Genomic DNA, 27,702 nt, shown 5'->3' on the forward strand with positions numbered 1-27,702 from the left:
GGTGGTGCCGGTGTTGGCAGTATAGCTCCACTAGTTTTAGCGGCGCTTCACCGCTGTTATAGTGGTGCTTTTCGTGCACTAGCGGAGCGCTGTTAACTCCCGCTAGCGGCCGAAACGCTTTTGCTGACGCTTCAGCAGCGCTGCCCATTTATTTCAATGGGCAGGGCGTTTTGTAAACGGTGTATACACCGCTCCCGTACCTCCCCATAGATGCTACTTGCAGGGCTTTTTTTTCCTGTCCCCTGCAAGTGCACTGCCCCAGAGTAAAAGGGCTTTCACACTGGGGAGGCATGAGGCTCTTTTCAGGCAAGGGGTCTAAAAGTCATCAGTATTTGTATCTGCTGACTTTATTTTTTATTTTTGTTTATTACATTTTTGTAACAAACTGGAGCTCCTCTTTATGTATGCGTGTAACATGCTCCAGAAGGTGAACTTATTCTTTAACACAACACGTTATAGCACACAATCTCTGCCTATATTGTAAACATTCTTTCTCTGGAATTTCACTCCTTGGTTCTAAAAGGATTTAATGCTAACCTTAGCATTTGATCGAAGCTAAATTTTATGTTAACGTGAAGGTATTTAAAAAAAAAAAAAAATTTTAATCCAACAAAGAGTTGTTTTTTATTGAACACCCTGCATCAAACATTGCCAATAGACATAACTGCTTAGATTATGGAGCCGATTATCTTCAGAAATGTCTTTTGATTTGACCTCTTCTAGACTAGTTGACCTAGCAGAACCAGTTGTAGCAGTGGACCAAACAAAACAGCCTATACCAGTGGGGAAGATTTACTAAAATGTGTGCACACAGAATCTGGTGCAGCTGTGCATAGTAACCAGTCAGCTTCTAACTTCAGCTTGTTCAATTAAGCTTTAACAAAAAGCCCTCGTTCACAGTGAACACAGCTTTGAAACTGAACTTGCACAAATTTCAAAAGCTGTATTTCAGTCCGACTTTGGGGGCGACTTGAAAGACATCTGTGCGTGGTAATGCACAGATGTCTATTGAAATCGCCCCTGAAGTCACCATAAGTAGTGTAGGAGCTACTTTTGGAAATCTGTGTGGCGTCGCAAAGTCTGCGTCCCACCCATTGGGACGCTCCTTGTGCCATCAATGGGCTTTGATTAAATTGCGCCGATGTGAACCAGGGCTAAAACCTAGAAGCTGATTAGTTACTATGCACAGCTGTACAAGAGTCCGTGTGTACCAGTTTTAGTAAATCTTCCCCCCAGTATGACCTTGTGAATTCTTCTTCTGATTTTAGACTAAGGCAAAGCCCTACATGGGTTGAATTTCGAAAGAATTTTATTTAGAAAATCTTATCTAAGAATTTTCGTTTGAATTTTGCACCACTAGTGGGCTGCAGCAACAGCCAATTTTCGTGCGGCAATGGAATTTGAGTAATCGGGCATGTTGGGAAATTTTTTGAAAAACAAACGATTTTGTAATTGAATCGTGCAAAAAGTGTAATTAAAAAAGAAATGTGCAAGAAAAGAAAATTCCCAGAAAGAAAAGCAGATTCCAAGCTTCGAAAATTCTTTCCTGTAGCAACGGGAGGTGGAATTGAAGGCTTGGTTGGCCGAATTTCAAAATCAATGATGGCATCATCGGACCACAAAACGCACATCATTTCTGTTTTTCAAAAGAAAATTCTTGAAATTCGACCATGTATGGCCAGCCTTGGTGACTGTATCATGACTTGATGACAATACTGGCTCCACTCTGGCAAATGCTGTGCAAACAGCTGTTTGGTGTAACATTGCAAGAGACAGGACCACACTAGAAGGAGGGTAGCACATTACTACAAATCCTGATCCATTATAAAAAAACTTTTCCATCCAGTTATGTAATATATTTACCCACAGCTTTAAACAAAGAAAACCAGAAACATTTTCATGGCCTTCCAAGCCACAAGAGACCGATGTGTTTCTTTTCAAGGAGAGGACAAAACGCTTGTCCAGAGAGCTAACCTTTAAACGCCCAAGTTGAGACATCCTTGGTGGTTGGTGTTAGCAGGGATCAGGCCCGACTCTAACACTGCAGTTTTGTGTGCTGTGTTTGTAAAGTGGAAGTTAACTACTAATCTTGCAATTTGAGTGGGCTGGGTGGAGGGGCTAAACGCAGGTGTCTGGGCTGATCCTGCTAATGCCGCATTTTTGGAAACGCTATACTACTGGAGACACTAGTATAAATATATTGATCCATTCAGACACTACAGCTGTCTCTTCTGCCCACCCCTAGTGCCGGCCCTGCTTGGGTGGGCTAAAGTCATAAAATGTAGCTGATTTTTCTTAAAGTGATTATTTGTTTATAAAAAAAAAAAAATAGACATGTTATACTTGCCTGCTCTGTTGCAGTGGATTTGCACAGAGCAGCCCGGGTCCTCTTCTCGGGTCCCTCTTCTGTGCTCCTGGCCCCTGTCTTCTGTTGAGTCCCCCACAGCAAGCAGCTTGCTATGTCAAGTCAGTTCCCTGTGTCCATTCAGACATAGAGCTGCGGTTTGGCCCCGTGCCCACCCTCTCCTGATTGGCTGACTGACTTTGATTAACAGCAGCGGTAGCCAATGGCACTGCTGCTGTTTCTCAGCCAATCAGGAGGGAGAGTCTCAGACGGCCGAGACACTCGTGGCTATTGTTGGACAGAGATAAGGCTCAGGTAAGTATGAGGGGAGACTGCAGCACACAGAAGGCTTTTTATCTTAATGCATTAAGCTAAAAAAAATAATATACTGTACAACCCTTTTAACGCTTTTTTTTATTTTTTTTTATTTTTTTTTTTACCATAACTTATTGCCATTTGAAATCGAAATTCTTAAATAGACCGAGAAAACAATTCTAACTGAATACCCCTTGCTACCATGTAAATTATAATTTTCGTAGCATTCTTTAACAAGTTGGCCTTTCAGAATGGATGTTTCTATTCATAAATAAAATTGTTTAAACCCATAACAAGCCTAAAATATTTTGACAGGCTTAAAATAGCATGGAGAAGTAAAGAAGGGCAATTTGTTCCACACAGAGGTTTTGTATGGCTTTACCTGGTACACTGACTCATTAAAGGTCTGACTGTGCTGGAACAGGAAGTCCAGGTCCTGCTGGAGACTTTTGTGTACTGTATACAGTATGAACTGACAGGGGACTATTGTCAGAAAATAACTCTTCATCTGCGTGACTTTCCTCTGTTTACAATTACAGAAACAAACTCTGGACTATGTGCCCGTTTTATTCACTGATTTTAGTCTAACCTTTTTATAAAATTACAATTGGTTAACGGATATCCATCCAAAAAATTCACTTCTCAATGCTGTTGCTAAAAATAAACCTTGAACAGTTTTTATGGACTATATTTTCTACAGATATTAATGTAGAAAATTTGAAGCATAAAGGTGTTCACAAATTACAGTCTGTGCATTGCTGCTGCAGGCATTTACAGTGAGTGAAAATATTTTGATCCACTGCTGATTTTAAACGTTTGCCCGCTGACAAATTAACCAATTGTAATTTTAATGTTGGAGTTATTTTAACAGCAAGAGATGGAATCGCAACAAAAATATCCAGAAAAACACTTTTTTCAAAAAATGTATAAATTGATTTGCATTTTAATGAGCAAAATAAGTATTTGATCCCCAATCAGCAGGATTTCTGTCTCGCAGGTGTCTTCTATACAGGTACCGAGCTGAGATTAGGAGCACTCCCTTAAAGGGTGTGCTCCTAATCTCAGCTTGTTGCCTGTATAAATAAGACACCTGTTCACAGAAGCAATCAATCAATTTAGATTTCAATCTCTCTACCATGGCCAAGACCAAAGAGCTGTCCAAGGATGTCAGGGACAAGATTGTAGACCTACACAAGACTTGAATGGGCTACAAGACCATCGCCAAGCAGCTTGGTGAAATGTTGACAACAGTCAGTGTGATTATTTGCAAATGGGGGAAAAAACCCCAAATAACTGTCAATCTCCCTTGTTGTGGCTGGGGCTCCATGCAAGATCTCGCCTCGTGGAGTTTAAATGATCATGAGAACGGTGTGGAATCAGCCCAGAACTACACGGGAGAATCTTGTCAATGGTCTCAAGGCAGCTGGGACCATAGTCACCAAGAAAACAATTGGTAACGCACTACGCCGTGAAGGACTGAAGTCCTGCAGCGCCCACAAGGCCCTCCTGCTTAAAGCGGTGGTTCCCCCTTAAAAACAACTTTTCTTTATCGTACATCACGGGACACAGAGCGGCATATTCATTACTATATGGGTTATATGGAGTACCTTCAGGTGATGGACACTGGCAATCTCAAAAACAGGAAGTGCCCCTCCCTATATAACCCCCTCCCATAGGAGGAGTACCTCAGTTTTTACGCCAGTGTCTTAGGTGTTGGTCATGGTTTAGCTTGCCTCCACATCCTTGGGATTAAGGTGGGCTAACCGGTTCTGTCCAAAGGCCTCAGTGCTAAAGTGGTCAGCAACCGGACCCCAAACCATTGGGGTATAGCCCATAATGCTTTCTGTCACAGAGAGCTGGACTCTGGGCCCAGAACTTAGAAACCTTTGGGGGCCTAATGTTTCTGTTGCCAGGGTGCTATATGGGCCCAGGACAGTGGATCCTTCATAGGAACCCAGGGCCTGAAGGTCTAGACGCCCCACGGAGATGGGGGAAGATTGGACCTCTTGCTGTGCAAAGTCCTGCGGCATGGAGCAGGTAAGTGAAGGGGAAACTTGCGGAACTTGGTTCGCAGCAGGTATTTTCTGGGGGAAGGTCACAGTGGGACATGCCTATGGTTTATGCGCTGCATCTGGCAAGGTGAGTCACATATCTTAGGATAGGACGACTCTATATGTGTATATTCCCCATAATTGTGACCTCCCTGGTAGTATTGCAACTGGTGCTAGTAGCATTGAAAAGGGCCTGTGTGTATAGTGACAATTCTCTTTAAGAGAAGCCCCTGGGAATCTATTGAGGTTTCTTATGTAGAGAGTGAATGCTCTTACCTGCAAGCCTGCTCAGAGAGGTCCAGGCGGTTGCTGCAGAGAAATAAATGCCGCTCTGTGGATCCTGGCCTGGACGGCAGGATCAGCCTCTGACCTCCTCGTGTGGGCCTCTGCCCCCCCCCCCCCGCCGGCGGGCGCGCGCGTCCCCGTGATATCGGCGCAATTTTGCGCCGTTTTTCTGAAGGGGAAGGGCGGGCCCGTAGGTAAAAGGAAGGGGCGGCCCTTCCAAAAAGTTCCCAGCTCAGTGATGTGTTGGAACTGAGAGAGGAAGACCAGAGCGGCAGAGTGGGGCGCCGAGGACACACAGTGGCCAAAGAAGAGTATTACAGTCTTCAAAAAGACTGTCTTTCACCCTAAAGATAGGGTTTCTTTTTCTTTTCAGCAGTTTTTATTGGCAAATACTACTAAAGGGGGACAGAATGGTTTTTCTTTCTTTGGTTTAAAAAAAAAAAAAAAAAAGAAACAAACCAAGATTAATAAGGAAAGGCATTTTTTTTCCCCAGAAAGGGTTTTTGGGCAACAACTATTTATTTTCCCAAACACCATTAAGTAGCGGGCGTACCTCGGTATTGTACCATGGCATCTGGTTCGGAGGGTACAAAAGGTGGGGATTCCCCCAGAGGGTCCGGGGTCTCGGACAAAGTCTTACCGCTACTTTCCCCAGAAGGAGCCTTGGTGAGACCATCGGGATCTGGGGCTGGAGCTGGCACGGGTCAGTCCAACCCTAGGGTGGTCACGGACGAGGTACTGTCCACCTCTCTAAAGGAGATGGAAAAAAGAATGGAAAAAATGATAGCCAAGGCTATGCGGGGCAGAAAACGGAATAGATCTCCGTCGCCCGAGCGTGAACCCTCAGATGAGGAGGTCCCTTCCGCAGAGGAGTGGGAAGACCTCTTGGACAAGGACCAAGTAGGTTCAGGGATCGAGGATCCGGGTACGGAGGAGTCTGGCGCAGCCTCCCAAGGGGAGAGCTGGTGGGTTCAAGTTTTAACAGACTTGGTCCATAGGACGTTCAACTTGCCAGTACCAGATCTCCAAGTATCAACGGTCTCAGCTTTGGGCTCACTAAGAGCGCCTCAAACCAATGCGGTTTTTCCGATCCATCCTCTACTAGAGGAAGTTATGTTCCAAGATTGGGCCAAGCCAGATAGAATCTTTGTACCACCAAAGAGATTCTCTGCCTTATATCCTATGGAAGAGAAATTTTCCAAGAGATGGGCAGCCCCGGCTGTAGACGCAGCCATCTCATGTGTTAACAAATCTTTAACATGCCCTGTAGAAAACATACAGGTGTTCAAGGATCCGGTTGATAAACGCTTGGAAACGCTACTTAAAACCTCCTTCACTACTGCAAGGGCAGTAGTGCAGCCAGCTGTGGCTGCAATTGGGGTTGCGCAAGCATTATCGGATCAAGCTAAGCAGATGCTTAAACTTATTCCTGCCCAGCAGGCAGAAGAATTTTCGGACGTCCCTAGGGCCATACGATTTACGGTAGATGCGATTAAGGATTCGATCCAGCAAGCGTCACGCCTATCATTATCCCTTATCCATATGAGAAGACTCTTATGGTTAAAGAGCTGGGAGGCAGAGCCCCCATACAAGAAGCTCCTGGTAGGGTTTCCCTTCCATGGAGGACGACTCTTCGGAGAAGACCTGGACAAATACATCCAGACCATTTCAAGCGGAAAAAGTACTCTTTTGCCCACCAAGAGGAAGTTTCGGGGGCCTGCGTTTAAACGACAGTACTCCCCTGGGCAGGGGCCCTCCAATACCAAACAGTATCGACGGCCTCCTGCGAAAGCAAATTTTAACAAGTCGCAGGGACAGGCCGGCGCAGGCAAGAAGCAGTGGTTTCGCAAGCCAGCAAAGCCAGCCCCCAAGCCGGCCTTATGAAGGGGCGCCCCCACCCTCGAAGGTGGGGGGAAGACTGCGTCTCTTTACAGAGGTTTGGGAGGCCAGCATTCCCGACAAATGGGTACGGTCCTCCGTGGCTACAGGCTACAAACTAGACTTCCTAAAGTTTCCTCCTCCTCATTTTCAGGAGTCAAGAGTACCAAACGATCCGAAGAAGGGAGCCGCATTAATAGCGGCATTGAATCATCTACTCTCTCAGGAGGTAATAGTAGAGGTACCAGTCCAAGAACAGGGGCTAGGTTTCTACTCCAACCTATTCATTATCCCAAAGCTCAACGGCGATGTCAGGCCAATTTTGGACTTAAAAATGGTAAATGCATACCTAAAGGTCCGCTCATTTCGGATGGAATCCGTGCGGTCAACAGTTGCCGCACTTCAGAAGGACGATTTTATGGCATCCATAGACATAAAGGATGCTTACCTTCATGTTCCAGTTTACCAGCCACATCAAAGATTTCTACGCTTCTCGGTGGCTCTACGTCATTTCCAATTCATGGCGCTTCCCTTCGGGTTGGCTACGGCCCCCCGGGTGTTCACGAAGGTCCTAGCTCCAATCCTAGCCAATCTAAGGATTCAAGGGGTCACAATCCTAGCATACCTGGACGACCTCCTAGTCATAGATCACTCGTCTCCTGGCTTGAAACAAGCAGTGGCCCTCACAGTTCAGTACCTCGAGAGGTTCGGCTGGGTCCTAAATCGAGAAAAATCAGCATTCCAGCCCACAAGGCAGTTGGAATATCTCGGCATGAGATTAGACACAGAACAACAGAGGGTGTTTCTGCCTCTGATAAAAGTCAAAGCCATCAAGGAATTAATTCTACTGGTTCTAAGCAAGAAGGAACCAACTGTTCGCCTATGTATGCGGTTACTAGGCAAGATGGTGGCCACATTCGAGGCGGTACCGTACGCCCAGAGCCACACTCGCATCCTCCAGGCAGCCATCCTGTCAGCCTGGAGCAGGAGGCCACAGGCCTTAGATATCCCTTTGCCGCTCTCATCAAGAGTCCGACAAAGTCTGTGTTGGTGGTTAGACCCTCAGAATCTACTGAAGGGGAAGTCTTTCAGCCCAGTGGCTTGGAAGATAGTAACCACAGATGCCAGCCTAACAGGCTGGGGAGCAATTTTGGATGGTTGCACTAGCCAAGGCACTTGGGCAAAGCCAGAGAAGCAATTGCCCATCAACATGTTGGAGCTCAGAGCTGCTCGACTAGCCCTCAGGGCTTGGACGTCCAAGTTGCAGGGGTTCCCGGTGAGAATTCAATCGGACAATGCCACGGCAGTGGCATACATAAATCACCAAGGGGGAACCAAGAGTCAAGCCGCTCAGAGAGGTGAGCTTGATTCTCCTATGGGCAGAAGCTCATGTGCCCTGCATATCGGCGATATTCATTCCAGGAGTGGACAACCTTCAGGCGGACTTTTTAAGTCGCCAGACTCTGTTGCCGGGGGAATGGTCTCTACATCCACAGGTCTTTCAGACACTCTGCCAGAGATGGGGAGTGCCGGACGTGGACGTCATGGCATCAAGACTCAACAAGAAACTAGACAGGTTCATATCCCGCTCAAGGGATCCGATGGCCTGCGGAACCGATGCGCTGGTTTGCCCTTGGCATCAGTTCAGACTACTTTATGTATTTCCCCCGCTCCAGTTACTACCCCGCCTGCTGCGCAGGATCAGGGTGGAGCACATACCAGTCATCCTGGTAGCTCCAGCATGGCCCAGAAGGGCATGGTATTCACTAATCCTAAAGATGGTAGTGGGAGACCCTTGGACTCTTCCTCTACGGCCAGACCTGCTATCGCAAGGTCCGATCCTCCACCCTGCCTTACGGCATCTAAATTTGACGGCCTGGAAGCTGAATCCCTGATTCTCAGGGGTAGAGGTCTGTCTCAAAGTAATCTACCCTAATCAGAGCCAGGAAACCGGTCTCTAGGGTGATTTATTACAGGGTCTGGAAGGCCTATGTAGGCTGGTGTGAGTCCAAGCGATGGCTTTCTCGCAAGTTTACCATCGATAGAGTATTACGTTTTCTCCAGCTAGGAGTGGATAAAGGACTGGCATTAAGCACAATCAAAGGACAGATTTCAGCTTTGTCAGTGTGGTTTCAGCGGCCGCTGGCCACCCACTCGCTAGTTAAGACCTTCCTTCAAGGGGTCTTACGTATTAATCCTCCAGTTAAATCCCCGCTTTGTCCGTGGGATCTAAATATTGTTCTGTCAAGTTTACAGAAACAACCTTTTGAGCCGTTGGCTGAAATTCCTTTGGTTTTACTGACAAGGAAGTTAGTATTTTTGGTCGCCATAGTTTCCGCCAGAAGAGTATCGGAACTGGCAGCCTTATCCTGTAAGGAACCATATCTTATTTTGCATAAGGACAGGGTCGTTCTCCGCCCTCATCCTTCCTTCCTACCGAAGGTTATATCCAGTTTTCATCTAAACCAGGATTTGGTATTACCATCCTTCTTTCCTAAACCTACTTCCAGAAAGGAAGGGTTGCTGCATACCTTGGATATTGTCAGGGCCATGAAGGCCTATCTTAAAGCTACAGAGAAGATCCGGAAAACAGATGTGGTGTTCATTTTACCGGATGGGCCCAAGAAGGGGCAGGCAGCTGCAAAGTCCACCATCTCGAGGTGGATTAAACAGTTAATCACTCAGGCCTACGGCTTGAAAGGGTTGCCTCCTCCGTTATCATTAAAGGCTCATTCTACTAGGGCCGTGGGCGCCTCCTGGGCAGCACACCACCAGATCTCTATGGCTCAAGTTTGCAAGGCGGCAACCTGGTCTTCTGTCCACACGTTTACAAAATTCTACCAGTTGGACGTAAGAAGGAATACGGATACAGCCTTTGGGCAGGCAGTGCTGCAGGCTGCAGTTTGAGACCCTCGGATTCCGGGGGGCTCCCTTTTGAGTTAAATTAAAAAAAAAAAAATTCTCAACTAAGTTGGATTTATTATGATTTGAGTATATCTCTAAATTAAATCCTTTTGTCTTAGGAAGATGTTCTCCCTCCCCTCATTGTAAGCATTGCTTTGGGACATCCCATATAGTAATGAATATGCCGCTCTGTGTCCCGTGATGTACGATAAAGAAAAAAGAGATTTTTAATACAGCTTACCTGTAAAATCTTTTTCTTGGAGTACATCACGGGACACAGAGCTCCCACCCCTCTTTTGGGGACCATTTTGGGAGGCATACTGCTTGCTACAAAACTGAGGTACTCCTCCTATGGGAGGGGGTTATATAGGGAGGGGCACTTCCTGTTTTTGAGATTGCCAGTGTCCATCACCTGAAGGTACTCCATATAACCCATATAGTAATGAATATGCCGCTCTGTGTCCCGTGATGTACTCCAAAAAAAGATTTTACAGGTAAGCTGTATTAAAAATCTCTTTTTTCTTATTCCACTGCCCCCCCACATTCCATCACGATTAAGGCTCTTATTTTTTTCCTGCTGTACATACCTTAGTACAGCATATTCACCCGTGCATCCGGGTTGCGAGTCCCGCGGGAGTGGGCGTTCCTCACATGCTGTTGATTGACGTTTTGCCCAAAAACGAGCTCACCCCCCCGTCGCGTAAGCCGCGTCACGATTGGCGAAAGGAGCCGAACGGCGATGCGCATGCGCAGTATAGCGCCGACTCGCCGTTCGGCTCCTTTCGCCAACCGTGACGCGGCTTACGCGACAGGGGGGAGCTCGTTTTTAAGAGCCTTAATCGTGATGGAATGTGGGGGGGCAGTGGAATAAGAAAAAGTCGTTTTTAAGGGGGAACCACCGCTTTAAGTAAGCACATGTACAGGCCCGTCTGAAGTTTCCTAATGGACATCTTAATGATTTAGAGAAGAACTGGGTGAAAGTGTTGTGGTCGGATGAGATCTTTGGCATAAACTCAATTCGCCGTGTTTGGAGGAGGAATGCTGCCTTATAACCCCAAGAACACCATCAAACACAGAGGTGGAAACATGCTTGTGGGGTGTTTTTTCTGCCAAGGGGACAAGACGACTTAACTACACATCAAAGGGACGATGGAAGGGGCCATGTGCAGTCAAATCCTGGATGAAAACCTCCTTCCCTCAGCCAGCCGCTGCAAAAATTAAAAGACAGAAGCTACACATACCGCAGCGGCTGGCTTTTAATAGGCCACTAACCTGTCCTGGAGTCCAGCAATGTCGGCATCGCAGCTGATGTTTCCATGGCGGAAACACTGCTCTGCTCCTCTCTCCTACTGGCCCGTCGACCAGGAGAAAAGGAGGGAGCCGAGTGGTGACGTCACTATCCGCAGCTGTGGCTCCCAGAAGTGGGAACAGGATACCTGTCAAAGTGGCCTAGCCAGTCTCCAGACTTTAATCCCATAAAAATATGTGGTTGGAGCTGAAGGTTCGAGTTGCCAAACGCCAGCCTCAACCTTTAATGACTTGGAGAGGATCTGCAAAGAGGAGTGGGACAAAATCCCTCCCGAGATGTGTGCAAACCTGGCAAACATGACCTCTGATTTCCAACAAGGGTTTTGCCACCAAATATTAAAGCGGAGCTCCACCCTAAAGTGGAACTCCCGCTGATCGGAACCCTCCCCCCCTCCGGTGTCGCATTTAAAAACTTTTCAGGGGGAGGGGGGTGCAGATACCTGTCTAAAGACAGGTATTTGCACCCACTTCCGGCCACACAGTCTTGGGTAAACTGCGGGCATGACGTCACTTCCCCCCCCCCCCCCCCCCCCCGCTGTGTTCTGGTAACACTCGGCTCCCAGTACACAGTGGGAGCCCATCGGCAGGTGTAGCGCGACTCGCGCATGAGCCGTATGGAACTGGGCAGTGAAGCCGGAGTGCTTCACTTCTTGGTTCCCTCACCGAGGATGGTGGGGGGAGCAGCAGAGAGACGAGCGATCGCTCATCCTCTGCTGCGGACGGCGCTGGACTCCAGGACAGGTAAGTGTCCTAATATTAAAAGTCAGCAGCTGCAGTATTTGTAGCTGCTGGCTTTTAATGTTTTTTTTTTCAGCGGACATCCGCTTTAAGTCATGTTTTGTGAAGGGGTCAAATACTTATTTCACTCATAACTTTTTTTAAATCTGTTTTTCCATTTTTTTTTTTTTTTTTTTGTTCCTCACTGTTAAAATAAACCTACCATTAAAATTTATAGACTGATCATTTTTTTTGTCAGTGGGCAAACTTACAAAATCAGCAGGGGATCAAATACTTTTTCCCCCTCACTATGTGACCCATGTCCTGTTATCTTGAATGGAGGCTGCATGAGCTGTACGCGTTCATGTGGTGCTAAATGCTGCCTACACTAGTAAATTTCATGACCTATTTTTAGTATACTCGGCACGTGGTATCGCATAAAACTGTAGGGCTAATAAAAATCATTAGGATGTCATTCACAAAATGCCACATAGAAAATCTATTTCAGTGCTACTGTACAGAGAAGGTTTAAAGATCTGTGGAGTTCATTTTAATTTAATTGTCATTCAAGTTCTTTGATTAATTTTCTATTACTTTTTTTTTGTTTTGTTTTTTTAAGTATTTTAAAGTTCACTTTAAAAAAAAAAAAAAAAATGCTTATTTTTGTGCAGGTAAAAAAATGTGCATTTATTATTTTTTGTTGCAGGAGCCTATAAAGCATTGCACTGGTAATCGGCAGATCGCCTTTGCCATGCAGATCTGTCAGTGTACCTGCTTGCTTGTACCTTGTAAGAGGAAGCCGATGCGTTCCGACAGGAAGAATCGATGAACTACCACAGAACTCGCAGCGCCGTGGTAATTTGTTGAAAACTACAAGCTGACAGCCGCAAAGGATGTTGGGACTTGTAGTTCATTCATACACAGAGCTCTGTCGCTTTCAAAAAGCGACCAAGTACTTCACTCGTACTGCTGTCGCAGGAAGAAAGAGCAGTGGGCGGCCTTAAAAACTCCCAAAGGTGAACTTCTCCTCTAAAGAGCCCCCATAGTGTGTAACCTGAAAGGTGTGAAGTCACAACTGCCTCCATCAGTGTGTCTTATGATTTTTTTTTTTTTTGCATTTTTTTTTTCTGATGGATTAAAAACCACTGCAATGATGATAATTTTGGTTTATAAACACTTTTGAACGTTTTTCAGCAAAGCATTTGCTGAGCAGCTTCCTTGAAGTCCTTAAAGTGGTTGTAAAGCTCAGTCATGATATCCGAACGAAGGACATTTTTATCTGTAATGTTTGTCTCTCTCCAAAGCTTTGAGTGTCACCCCACCAGAGATAAAATGGAATAGCTTGTCTGTTCACAACACCGATCTGCATCGTAAATTTTGTTCCTGTGCCGCGTTGGAAGGGTCGGGGGTTTACCTTTCCTCCAATCGGCTCTCACACACTGTACAAGAGCTCTAACTTCAGCTCCCCGCAACCTCCTCTGTGCTCCTGACAGACGGAGGAGTTTATCTAAATTAGCAAATTTTAAAGGTATGTAAGAGAGAAACTGCAGATAAACAAGTAAACCTTATGTGGGCGGATTTATTTCATTTTTCTGTATCATCTATCAGGCTTTTCACTTCACTGGGTATATGAGTGTTTACAACCACTTTAAAGCACCCTTTGACTTAATTCTGAGAGCATCAATACAGATCTGTATGAGAAAGAGAGTCACCGCTCCAGGTGGGTTTACTATATGGTCACACGTGTAGAACAGGATACCAAGGGTGCTGGCAGTGCACTAGGCAAGCATAAAAGGTAGATGAAAGATGGATAGTCAAACTCTAAAAAAAACGTCCAGGTTGTCTTTTATTCAAATAAACAGCAAATACATCACCAAATCATAAAAACAGGAAAAGGGGAACAGCCGACGTTTGGCACAAGGTCAGTGCTTATTCATGGCTTTGGCCATAAGGTGTTCAAATTGTCTAAACATGGCAAGTAGTGACAAATCATTACCGGTGTTGAGAGGCAACGAAGCTTGAACTCCCGCTCTGAATGGGTTCTCTGCTGAGGTTTTCAAAGTCCTGCTAAAACCCTGTTCCGATGTGATCGGTGTGAGTATGCTGTTATCCACGAAAGACTGGTAATCCTGAAGAAAGCACTGACCTTGTGCCAAACGTCGGCTGTTCCCCTGTTCCTGTTTTTATGATTTGGTGATGTATTTGCTGTTTATTTGAATAAAAGACAACCTGGACGTTTTTTTTGGAGTGCGACTATCCATCTTTCATCTACCTTTTATACAGATCTGTATGAATTGCTGGCTGCCTCCTTATCATACTTGTTCAGTGTAGTTTAGCAGGGAATGATTGTTTAGGCTCTTCCTTTTTATTCTTTTTACTTTCTTTTAAACGTTGCACAAAATATTACGCAGATTACATGCACGGGCGCGCGGCGATCGGTGATGCGGGGTGTCGGTCTGACACCCTGCATCTTCGATTTCGGTAAAGAGCCTCCAGCGAGGCTCTTTACCACGTGATCCGCCGTGTCTAATCACGGCTGATCGCGATGTAAACGGGAAGAGCCATTGATCGGCTCTCCTGACGGGGGGTTCGCACTGATTGTTTATCAGCGTAGCCCCCCCCCCCCCTCGGATGCCCACACTGGACCACCAGGGAGTGCCCCCCGTGCTCAATAGAGATAAATAGGCAAAACAAAATCACACAATCGATGCCAATCAGTGCCCACAAATGGGCACTGACTGGCAACATGGGCACTGACTGAAATGATGCCCAGCAATGCCATTAGTGTCCATCAGTGCCCATCTATGCCCAGTGCCCATCTGTGCCGCCCATGAGTGCCCATCTGTGCCGCCCATGAGTGCCCATCTGTGCCGCCCATGAGTGCCCATCTGTGCCGCCCATGAGTGCAGCATACCAGTGCGCCCATGAGTGCAGCATACCAGTGCCGCCCATGAGTGCAGCATACCAGTGCCGCCCATGAGTGCAGCATACCAGTGCCGCCCATGAGTGCAGCATACCAGTGCCGCCCATGAGTGCAGCATACCAGTGCCGCCCATGAGTGCAGCATACCAGTGCCGCCCATGAGTGCAGCATACCAGTGCCGCCTATCGGTGCCCGTAATTGAAGAAGAAAACGTACTTATTTACAAAAACAATTAACAGAAAACAATTAACAGAAAAAAATCAAAACTTTAATTTTTTTTTTTTTTAATTTCTGTCTATTTTAAGTAGTTGCACAAAAAATAAAAATCGCAGAGGTGATCAAATACCACCAAAAGAAAGCTCTTTGTGGGAACAAAATGTAAAAATTTCATTTGGGTACAGTGTAGCATGACCGCGCAATTGTCATTCAAATAGCGACAGCGCTGAAAGCTGAAAATTGGCTCGGGCAGGAAGGTGCGTAAGTGCCTGGTATGGAAGTGGTTAAAGCTTGGAAATAGCAGTAGCTTGATTTTCTGCTTTGATCAAAAACAGGGCGCCCAGGTGGCTTTCATAACATTATAATTTCCACATGTTAATGTAGTGCCATCATTACCATGCCCTATAATTTTGATCATGTATGCTCTGGTAGTAATTGTACTAGAATCAACTCTTCGCAGATTTGAAATCCTAGTTTTGTCTCATTTGTGGCTATTGTAATCCCTAATGAGACACACGGCTTTAAAACATTTGGCTGACCACAGGAGCTGCAACCAAAAACAAAGAATAAAAATTACACAAATTCTTTTTCCCCACAGCAATTGTTTAAGGGCAGCAAAAAGATCAGGTAAATCCTTGTCGGGGTGCATTTGGCTGGTTCTGTCTCCTCTGCTGGAGGTTTATGTATAAATGCACTCAAAGGAATTATTTAGCCAACATTCTAAGAAAGAAGTGGCAGAAGAATGTTTGTTTGTGGCACAGCTAATAGCTGGTTTAAAAATATTTTTTTCCATCCTCATACTTTGATAAATAAGATAAAGTTCACAATGGAACATCTCTCTTTTTTTCTTTCTATAATGGTAGCAAGGCTAAATCTGGTTGTTGTGGCCAGCAAAAAAAAAAAAAAAAAAAAAATCAGATCTTGAAAGTATTGGACTCCAAAAACAAAAATGTATTGTATTATATTGCAACTTACCATTTCTTAGATGTGGTGGATGCATTTGCTTTACTTTAAATTTTAAAGATTTTTATTGAATTTTTCAAAAGTAAAACAAGAATATTCAGGAGTTCACCCGAATTTTTTTTTTTTTTTTAACATTAGATTGGGCCTAATTACGGGAAGCAGAATCAGGTGTTTTGTTTAAAATCAATGCAGTACTTACCGTTTTACAGATAGATGTTCTCTGCCGCTTCCGGGTATGGTCTTCGGGACTGGGCGTTCCTACTTGATTGACAGCCTTCTGACGGTTGCATACAGCGCGCCACGAGTTGCCGAACGTCGGTGCGGCTCTATACGGCGCCTGCGCACCGACGTTCGGCTACTTTCGGAAACTGACGCGCTGTATGCGACGGTCGGAAGGCTGTCAATCAAATAGGAACGCCCAGTCCCGCAGCCCATACCCGTAAGCCACAGAGAACATCTATCTGTAAAACGGTAAGTACTGCATTGATTTTAAACAAAACACCCGATTCTGCTTCCCATAATTAGGCCCAATCTAATGTTACAAATTGATTTTTTTTGGGTGAACCTCCACTTTAACATATTAAAACGTTGTTGTCATAGATATGCCTAGGTAGGCTTTCAAAATAACACATTGCTTAAAGTAAATTACTATAAAATAATATAGTCAAACTAAAAACTAAAAAAAGTTGTTTAAACATTTATATAATCCCTGTTTGCCCCAACGGGATCCAACTGTAAACAAGGTATTGTGGCTTAGGCTCCATTCACACCTGAGCGTAGCGTTTTTGAGCGCGTATTCGCACATTTGCATACAGCGTTGTCCAACGTTTTTGAACTTCGTTGTTTTTTTGTTTGCCAATAGGAAAAATAATCATCTTTTTCATCATTTGTTGCTATGTTTGTAGATTTTTTTTTTTATCTTCTTCCTGGGTGAATATTCTATTTCACAGAACAGATTAAAGCGACAAAACGCCCGTAGAAACGCTTGTTGTCGTGCTAGACGCTTGAATCGAGCGTTTCCATGGGAATACAAACGTTTAAAAACGCCCAAATTGGCCCAATTCGAGCAACAAAAAGGGTCGAGAACTTATTTGAGCTTCAGGCGTTTTGGAGTGGAGATTCGAACCATCTCCATTGAGAATAATGGATTTTTTCCCCTCTAGCGTTTTGTAGCTTCAGGCTACAAAACACTCAGGTGTGAATGGGCCCTTAGTGTAGTAAGGGAAGGTATGAAAAAAAAAAAAAAAGTATGGTTGGAAGTTACCTTTATTCAATAGCATGCCTTAGAGAAGATAGTGGTTCAGACACACGTTTTAGTAATTCATAGAATTTTTCAGAAACTTTGAAGCCCTAGGATTTTTGATCCATTCTTTCCAGTTTTCAAGGAATTTAGCTGTGGAAAGTTAACATTATTTCATAATGAGCCTTAAAATAACATCTGATAGTTTAGGTGCTATGGTAGATTTCCATAGTTTGTTTTCAACATTTGTTTTCTTTTTACCAGCTCAAGCTGTCCAGCAAGTACCTGAAACAAGCCATTTAACACTGACTGACAGGGGGGCTTACAATGGTCAACTTTTATTCATTTATGTAAAACCTTTATCCCAAAAAGGATTTTTTTTTTTTGTAAATTTAAGACCATCCAAATCTGCCAGTGGATCTAATGCTATCCCATCCCTGTACTGACAATGCTACTGTCTAATAGTGTTTCTGTTGCTCTTCCATCCAGAGATGACAGTATAAAACAGCAGGCGTGTTACTGGTTGGGTCACATCACATTTAAGGATTAGAAAGCTGCAATACCGTGTTTCCCCGAACATAAGCCTGGGTCTTATTAATTTTGGCAACAAAAGACCAAGTAGGGCTAATTTTCGGGGTAGGTCTTAACATATTCAGGAATCCCCAGTTTGAACAAACTTAAAATGCCCAAATCCTTTCTTTTACAGTAGCACAACATACAGAATGTGTGTGCCCCTGCAATTTAACAGTGCCAAACACCTCAGCTCTCCTTCACCTCTCCCAGCCACCAGCGAGGGGCCCTGGCCCCCCTCTCTCTGCAATGCTCGAAGCACACCAGCATGTGAAGAAAACTAATCTGTAAATACCTTGTGGAGTAGCCATGCTGCATACCGCACCCAGTACTGTATGGAATGTTGATTGCAGAGGCTCTCCACTGTACCTTCAGGGATCCCCCACAGACAGGCGGGAGAAGAGGAGACCAGGGGGGAAATTAGCTGAGTACCTCCTGTAGTTTAGAAGGCAGGCTCTGTGAATTCTGTGGCACAGCATTTCCAATACATGGGGCATATTAAATTCAAGTTGCAGGATTCAAGAAAGTAAATGTGTGGGGATACTCTCAAAACATTTTTTATTTTAATGTAGTCCCTATAAGGCCTAATGCACACTGGCTGTTATAAAAAAAGAAAAAAAAGCCAGTAGCGTTTGCTTTTCATAGAGAAGGTAAGTATAACATGCTTTTTATTTTAAGAAAGAAATGTGCCTTTAGAACCAGTAGTAGTGGGCTAGAAACAATTGAAATACAATGAGGAAATAAAGTGATTTAAATGTGCATTAACAAACGTTGCTGCAGATTCTTATCTTTTTAAAGCCGTAGTCTTTTGTTCTTCTCTCTCAAATATTCTTACAATTATGCTATGTTAAGGGTTACGCTGATGGGCACATTTCATTGAGGATTTATAAAATGAGCACATCAGCAGGCCCCTTATTTTATGTTAAAGGGGTTGTTAAAGGTACAATTTTTTTTCTCCTAAAAAATTGCTTCCTTTACCTTAGTGCTGTCCTCATCACTTACCTCATTCTTTTGATTTTGTTTTTAAATGTCCTTATTTCTTCTATAAAATCCTCACTTCCTGATCTTCTGTCTGTAACTCCACACAGTAATGCAAGGCCAGGGAGGTGTGGAGTGTTGTGCTCGCCCCCTCCTTTGGACTACATGAGAGTCAGGACGCCCACTAGCACACAGCTCCTTTTCTCTGTCTGCAACATAGAGAGCGTCCTAACTCTCCTGTAGTCCAAGGGAGGGGGCGAGCACTCCACACCAGGGAGAAAGCCTTGCATTACTGTGTGGAGTTAGACAGAAGAACAGGAAGTGAGGATTTCTCAGAAGAAATAAGGACATTTTAAAAGCAAAATAAAAGGATGAGGTAAGTGAAGGAGGACTGCACTAAGGTAAAGGAAGCTATTTAGGAAAGAAAAAAAATTGTACTATTTACATCCCTCTCTCCCTCTCCCTCTCCCTCTCCCTCTCTCTCCCCCCCCTCCCCTGCCGGTCACAAGCTTTGGCACGCCCGCTATTCCACTTAAGGGGACCGACGTAAAGCTACGACGGTTTGCCGGATCCTTCAGTCGTATAACCACTTGCCAGCTGCCGTCAAGTGCTTAAGGGTGCACTCTGATGGGGACAACGGTGGCAACTGATTTATGGGGGTAGTCTGATGGGGGCACCTACATAAATAAATACTCTGGTAGGGACTACTGATGTAAGGGGGAAAACTATTGGGGAAATTTATATTGAAATTTACCAGAGTACATGGAGGAAACGGTAAGAAAATTGCGCCAAAAAAAAGGAAAGTAGACACATACAATCGTTCATGGCACAGAGTTGTAAATCGTATGAACTTCGTAAAATGTATTTTTTTTAGTTACCGGACCTCCTTGAATTTTAATTCATTACCCCTGACATATAGGTTCTCTTAAAGTACAATGCTCCTACATGGCTATCAATGTCTGATAAGTATCAATGAACGCAATCATTAAAATGTCTTTGGAGTCTTGTCAGTTCTTCCATTCAAGAATGGAAGTTTTATAATTGACACTCATGCAGTAAAGAAAAGCAAGAAAATAAAAATGTAATAAAACAACAATAATACAATAGGAAAGAAACAAACAACTCCCTAACGAGTTTCAGGTAGCAATATAGTGTACATTGAAGTACCACATCAGAGTGTACCTTGGATTGTTCTCACAATTTTTATGCAGCAATGAGTTCGTTATTATAGAAAGTCAGACATTGTTATGATTAAAGCTAATGGCATCAGTCTTTAATCTCCTAGTAATAGTACATCCAGCCCGCCCATACATCTCTGAATTGCTCTTGTTTGTTTTTGAATGTGCAAATCCCCCTCTCAACTTCTGTGATGTTCTTGACCTCCTCCTTCTTTTTTTTTTTTTTTTTATCTAAAATACGTGGTATTGGGCTTGAGAACAAACAGGCAGTCCCAGAGTTAAAAACATCTGACTTGCATACAACTCGTACTTGCACAGAGGGAGACCATAGGAAATTGGAAAAATAATCTATCCCTAAAAAGGGAAATTCACTCCTGTAACATGGGGGTAAAAAATTGTCTCCACTGTTTTATCGGCAATCCTTGTTTTCACAATAACCCCACATTTTCAAAAATCCAATTGTCATAGGGACAGAAAGTGAGGTGAAATCTTCTGAACAGGGACACAGACAGCAAAACAAGCATTAGAGTTGTTAACTCTTCCCTATGCTATCCAAAAAAACACTTAAAAATGCATGTTTTGGCTGGAGTTATATCTGTTCCAACTTGCATAAAAATTCAACTTAAGAACAAACCTACAATACCTATTTTGATTGTAAGCCGTGGACCGCCTGTACTTTTATGATTGTCGAAAAAAAAAAAAGAAGCTAACCTTTTGTTTTATACTGTATGCACTTTATGGGTCTTTCCAGTATCTTAAAAGTTCCTTACTTATTTTTTTTATTTTTTTCTCCTATATAGGTGTCCGTTTATGAAGCAGTGAAGAGCGGTTATCCCAAGGATCACCACTGATCACAGCCCATACACAGTTTATGAAACAGAGATAATCGGGGGGAGAAGTGTTTGAATTTGTTCTCCCGCCGATTATCTCTACACACAGAGAATCCTCATAGACTGACACAGAAACGGCCAGTTTATGAAGCTGTGATCTGAGCTCTTCACTGGTGATCTGAGTCAGAATTCAAACTACCCAATTCACCAGCTCAGAGGTGGTGAAGCGGAGAGGGAATCCCAGGGGGTTCTGAGGAGGAAGGAGGAAGATTTTTAACTTCCTTCTACCTCGTTCTGACCCCCCAACACTGTAACCATGTCCCCCTGTATTTATGTGTGTGTATATATATATATATATATATATATATATATATATATATATATATATATATATATATATATATATATATATATATATATATATATATATATATACATATATATAATGTGTGTGTGTGTGTGTGTGTGTGTGTGTGTGTGTATATATATACATGTATATATAATGTGTGTGTGTGTGTATACATATATTATGCAGAGGGACTCGTTATTTTAATTACATTAACCACGCCGTCTTTCAGTGAACTGAGCGGTGATAATTTATCACTGCTAAATAAACTGACATCTCCGTATTTCTGTGAATTTCTGGCCCGTTCTTCAATGTTTGAAGCGTTGGTAGATCACTTCACTCCTCCAAGGGTGAAGCGATCTTCTCGGCTTCATAAACAGGCACACAGAGGAGAAAAATCTTCACTGTGAAAGCCAGAGAAAGAAGCAGTGAATAGATTTCACTGCTTCATAAACGGACATTATATTGTTTATACTTGTTGGTACCACTAAACACATTGAATAATCCCAGGTCCATATACACTGTTTTTGGTCAAACAGTGCAAAAATGTGAGTGTACCCAAAAGTCCTCAAATATACTGTAAGTTGCCAAACTGCCAAATATAAGTTATTAAGGCTGATCAACTCCGCCCGTAGGGTACCTTGGCTCAAGACTTTGGCAGCATATAACTCATCAAAGAGCTGTCGTTGCTGTATACCATTTGATGGTAAGCTTTTGTTTGAAGCAGAGCTACGAATACTAAAAGGAAGGAAGCAGTTTACTTTTTAAGATGACGACGACGACGACGACGACGACGACGACGACGACGACGACGACGACGACGACGACGACGACGACGACGACGACGACGACGACGACGACGACGACGACGACGACGACGACGACGACGACGACGACGACGACGACGACGACGACGACGACGACGACGACGACGACGACGACGACGACGACGACGACGACGACGACGACGACGACGACTTGAAAAAACCCGAACAGCAAAATAAAATAATGATAGCCTCAAGATTGGAGGGGAAAAGCTAGAAATGCCATAGATGATTCAAAAAGGGTAATGAACACTTTGCCAAATGGTAGGATAATATTAACTACGCAAGTTTAATATAATGTATGGTCTCATCAGTTAAACAGACAGTTGGTCGATAACAGCAGTACTAAAACCCTGTATACACGAGCTGAATGCCGGACGATATTGGCCGGTTTAATCAAAACAGACCAGCATTTGGCCCGTGTGTATGCCAGCTGGTCCGACAGAAGCAAGGTGGCATCCGCATGTCAGAACACAACAGCTCAGCGGGGGAGATTGCTGTACCAATGCCAGATCTATAGCAACTCTGACCGCGGGGTTGAACTCAGGGTGGATTTGATTTAAATCATAATTTTTAAAGGTCAACTATCATCCCTGTCCCGCAGCAGCTCCTCCTCTGACCCGCTGTTGAATCACCGACATGGCACGGTTGGTAATTCGGCAGTGACGCAACAGGGGGAGGGACGTGGCAGCAGCATGTGAGTAGATGCCCGCACTAACAGGCGCTGCCATGGTGGATCTGAAATGACAGGTGCTATTTGAATGTAAGGACTTATTCTTGCTGGTAGTTAGAATCTTCAATATTTGCAAACAAAATGAAGGTTTCCCATTTAGAGTAATAGGCTGTCAGATTAGTAAAACTGCGATATCTGAACCGATTCAATCAAGCAAAACAATGGGATAAAGGAATATTCCTGAACTTTTGTTTTATATCTTGGTGACTGCGAAATTGTGTGAATGCATCAATGCAGTGCATGTCAGTTTGCAGAGCTTGAATTCGTTGAATGAGTTTACGAAAAATGTAAATATTGCAGAATATACAGCCTCGTGCTACATAACTAAGCTCCATTTCATACTGAATAAACTCAATTAATAAGGTATATTTAATTCAAAACGATCTCTTAGATTTTTACTCAAATCTTTAAGTTCATTTTTTATCAAATGTATTTTATTTTTTTTAATTTTTTTATCAAAAAAATCTTTTTTTTTATTTTTTATTTTTTTTATATTATTGATTTATATCCACGCTGGTTGAACAGAAAAAGCTGCCTACAAAATGGGGCTCTAAAAGGTCTAATTTAAAGTAGAAACTGTGGCGTTATCAGTATATCTAGATCAATTGCACCCATTCATTAAATGCTTTTTTTTATACTGTTGTCCAGGATTAGGCCATGTAATATTGCTTCAGTTCCACCATGTTATTTGTTTACAGTTTTATTAGCCCCTAATGAAGTTTACCTTGTTTGGCTTCTTGGAGAAGTTTCACTACAATTCCTCACATTGGCTTCCTTGGTGGGTATTGTTACGGGAAGGTGTGTTTTAAACCCTTTTTAATCCTGTTCCCAGACACCATCTTGCAAGCAGCCAACTGTTTTAGCTCCCACACCTTACCAGGGCAGGTTCCTTGCCCTATAATACTTGTTTGCTGTGCAGGTCTTTTGGTACATCTTTGATAACTGAGGGGCTGGAATCACTGAGTGAAGGGGGGGGGGGGCAATTTCTCTGCATCTGTGCTTTCTGATGTTGGATCAAGCTTCTCTCTCATGTGACTGTTCTGGAGGATTCTGGGAAACTGCTACCATGTACTATCTCGGATATACTCAAAGGTAAAATGCCAAATGCAGAAGCCAACACTTATTCTTGGCTGTACAGTCTTTATTGAATCACAGGATAATGTCCTCAAACAGGACAGTGTCTTATGCATCCTTCACTTCCTCTTTGAGAATGTTGGCACAAATAATAATGGACATAATCCTGGTTGTCAAAGAGTTGGTGCCAGGCTTCAAAACGTTCTCAGCACATGTCGAATAGTCCTAAACTTGCTGAAACATTAGCTTGTGTAACGCGATGGCCAGCACTCCTATCCACTGGCTCTAGGAAACGTGCTTTGCAAATGCTTAGCAGCATCTTGCTGTGCACACTAACCTTGAAAGCAATGTATGCCAACTCGCTAAAAAAACAAATGGCTTAATTAAATTTGTGAAATAAAATGTATTTATCTTCTCCACAGGCTTACGCATCTGGATGTGATGTGGTGATTCTGGGAAGTGATTTTGAAAGGCTACAAGTGATCCCTGGAGTTCAACATGGAAATGTTCTGGTTGGCTGCGTGGACTGTTCTATGCAACAGGGCAGGGTAGGAATGATTCATATTGGTGTTTGTCTGTTGCTTGACTTTTTATTTATTTTTACGTTCTTTAACACAATTGGGTCAATTCAGGCTATGCCACATCGCAGAAGCAGTAACTAGTATTCTTTGTGGAAAAGGATAAACTAATTGGTACAGTCTGTTTTGGAATAGTAGATCATTTTGAGTAGGTGTGTTTATTTACTACTACCGATGCTGTTTCTGCATATTTTGAAAAAGGTAGAGCGATTGGACTGCTGAGGATTGGTGCAAAGTAATTTTCTCTGATGAATCCCCATTTCAATTGGGGCATCTGGAATAAGACCCCTTTAACACTGAGGCGCTTGAAAACTGCCTATAGAACGGTAAGCACTTTTCAGGAGCTTTTGAGGAGTTAGCGGTGCGCTTTTTCAAAAGTCGCGTGACAAACTGCTGCAAGAACCATTTTGAGGTGCTCCTAAAGAGCTTTTCAGGTGTTTCTCATTGATATCAATGCAGAGGGGCACTTTTGAGGTGCTTTTTTTATTAGCTCTTCAAACATGCTTCAAAGATGCTGCTTGCAGAAGTTTTTTTTCACCTCCCCGCCAGTGCACGGCCCCAGTGTGAAAGCATCCATTGATTTTAATGGAAAGCAGTTTTCGTGAGCTTTTCAAGTGCTTTTTTAATGCAAAAGCACTTAAAAAAAACTCCTCAGTGTAAAAGGGGTCTAAACCTTGTCCGGAGAAGAAAAGGTGAGCGCCACCATCAGCCCTGTGTCATGCCAACAGTAAAACATCCTGAGACCATTTATGTGTGGGGGTGACTTCTTAGCCAAGGGAGTGTGCTCACTCCATTTTGCCTAATGCTGCGTACACACGATCGGAAATTCCGACAAGAAAACCGTGGATTTTTTTTCGACAGAATGTTGGCACAATCTTGTGTTGCATACACACGGTCACAGAACGCCGTGACGAGAAAAATGAAGTTCAATGATTCCGAGCATGCGTGTTTTTTTCCCGTGTCGGAATTGCATACAGACAAATTTTTGACAAGAACTTTTTGTCGGAAAAATTGAGAACCAGCTCAAATTTTTTTTGTTGTAAATTCCAACAGAAAAAGTCACATGGAGTCTACACACGGTTGGAATTTCTGACCAAAAGCTCATATAGAACTTTTCTTGACGGAAATTCCGACTGTGTGTACGCGGCATTGGAACACAGCCATGAATAAAGAATGGTACAAAAGCATCCTCCAAGAGCAGCTTCTTTCAACCATCCCCATATGCACACTCCCCAGACGTTAATCCCATTGAGAAGTGAGACTTTGTAGTGGGTGAACAAAAAACCCCCCACAAATTCCGACAAACTCCAAGCATTAATAATGCAAGAATGGGCTGCCTTTAATCAGGATGTGGCCCAGAAGTTGATTGACCACATGCCAGGGGGAAATTGCTGAGGTCTGGAAAAGGAAAAGTCAACACTGCAAATATTTACTCTTTTACAAAAACTTCATGTAATTGTCAAAAGCCTTTGACACTTGGAGCCGGTTCACACAGGGGCGACCTGGGATCAGACTTCAGGCTCCCCAAGTCGCGCTGCATGAAGAAATTAATGTAAGTGAATGGAGCCGTCTTAATGTACGCTACTGCAGTCGCTCCGACTTGAAAAAAGGTTCCTGTACTACTTCAATCCGACTTGTAGGCAACTTGTACCCATTGATTTCAATGAAAGTCGCCTCTAAGTCGGATCCCCGTTCACAGCGAGGCAACTTTACAGAAAGTCGCCCCAGTGTGAACCTGTTCTAAGGCAAGCCCCTCCCTCCCACAGGGTATCTCCACGCCAAATTTTATAAATAAAAAAAACGGCGTGGGTTCCCCCCTTCAAGGACATAACAGGCCCTTAGGTCTGGTATGTATTTCAAGGGGAACCCCCTACGCCAAAAAAAGCGGTGTGGCCCCCCCCAAATCCATACCAGACCCTTATCCGAACACGCAGACTGGCCAGTCAGGAAAGGGGACAAGCTAAGCCCCCCCCCCTGAACCGTACCAGGCAGCATGCCATCCCGCCACCCCAAAGCACCTTGCCCCCATGTTTATGGGGACGAGGGCCTCTTCCCGACAACCCTGGCCGTTAGTTGTCGGGGGTCTGCAGGCGGGGGGGCTCATTGGAATCTGGGAGCCCTCCCAACCTATGTGAATGAGTATGGGGTACATTGTACCCCTACAATTCACCTGGTGGAAGAAAAATGTCAATAAAAAAACACTACACAGGTTTTAAAAGTAGTTCATTAGGCAGCTCCGGGGGTCTTCTTCTGACTTCGGGGGTCTTCTAAATTCTCCCTTCTGCCGGGCACCACAGCTGTCTTCTTTCAGCTCTTTTACCTGCGGGGGTCCGGTCGTCTTCCGACTTCGGGGGGGGGGGGTCTTCTTCCGACTTCGGGGGGGGGGTCTTCTTCCGACTTCGGGGGGGGGGTCTTCTTCCGACTTCGGGGGGGGGGGGGTCTTCTTCCGACTTCGGGGGGGGGGGTCGTCTTCCGACTTCGGGGGGGGGGGTCGTCTTCCGACTTCAGGGGGGGTCTTCTTCCGACTTCGGGGGGGGGGGTCTTCTGACTTCGGGGGGTGGGGGGGTCTTCCGACTTCGGGGGGTCATCTTCCAACTTCGGGGGAGGTCTTCTCCTGCTCTGTTTCCTTTTCTGTTCTGCCGGGCACCACCGCTGTCGTCTTTTAGCTCTTTTACCAGCGGGGGCCTGGTCTTCTGCGTCACCTTATTCTCTTCTTCGATGTTGGCTCGACGCTCCCTTCCACTGTAATGCCGGGTGTGGGGTGCGCTGCGATTTCATATAGGCCTCTTATGACGTCACAGTCCCAGCATGCTCTGGGTGGTGACGACATAAGGGGGCGGGGTAATTATGTCGTTACCAGCCGGTGCATGCTGGCACTGTGACGTCATAAGAGGCCTATATAAATCGCTGTACACCCCACACCCGGCATTACAGCGGGAGGGAGCGTTGAGTCAACATCGAAGAAGAGAAGACGACCGGGCCCTGCTGGTGAATGAAGACAGCGGTGGTGCCCGGCAGAAGGGGAGAAGTCGAAAGACCCCTGAAGTCGGAAGAAGACCCCCGGAGCTGCCTAATAAACTACTTTTAAAACCTGTGTAGTGTTTTTTTATTGACATTTCTCTTCCACCAGGTGAATGGGTAGGGGTACGGTGTACCCCATACTCATTCACACAGGGTGGGGGGCCGGGATCTGGGGGCCCCCTTATTAAAGGGGGCTCCCCGATTCCGATAAGCCCCCCCACCCGCAGACCCCGACAACCAACGGTCAGGGTTGTCGGGAAGAGGCCCTTGTCCCCATCAACATGGGGGCAAGGTGCTTTGGAGTGGGGGGGGGGCCGCAAAGCACCCATCCCCCCATGTTAAGGGCATGCCGCCTGTTGCGGTTCAGGAGGAGGGGGCGCTCGCTCGTCCCCACCCCTTTCCTGACCAGCCGGTCTGTGTTTGGGTA

At 44.6% G+C, this 27,702-nt stretch overlaps 1 protein-coding gene across 2 annotated transcripts in view; it reads left to right on the plus strand.

The window, feature by feature from the left end:
* The window catches only part of DMXL1 (Dmx like 1), a 212,268-nt gene that overhangs the window by 26,921 nt on the left and 157,645 nt on the right, over positions 1-27,702 (plus strand). For both annotated transcript variants that reach the window (XM_040343979.1, XM_040343987.1), the window contains exon 2: positions 24,099-24,224. In XM_040343979.1, coding sequence (XP_040199913.1) covers positions 24,099-24,224 — 126 coding nt within the window. The remainder of the gene's footprint in view (positions 1-24,098; positions 24,225-27,702) is intronic.

The sequence above is a fragment of the Rana temporaria genome, chromosome 1, assembly GCF_905171775.1.
Source record: "Rana temporaria chromosome 1, aRanTem1.1, whole genome shotgun sequence".
Lineage (NCBI taxonomy): Eukaryota > Metazoa > Chordata > Amphibia > Anura > Ranidae > Rana > Rana temporaria.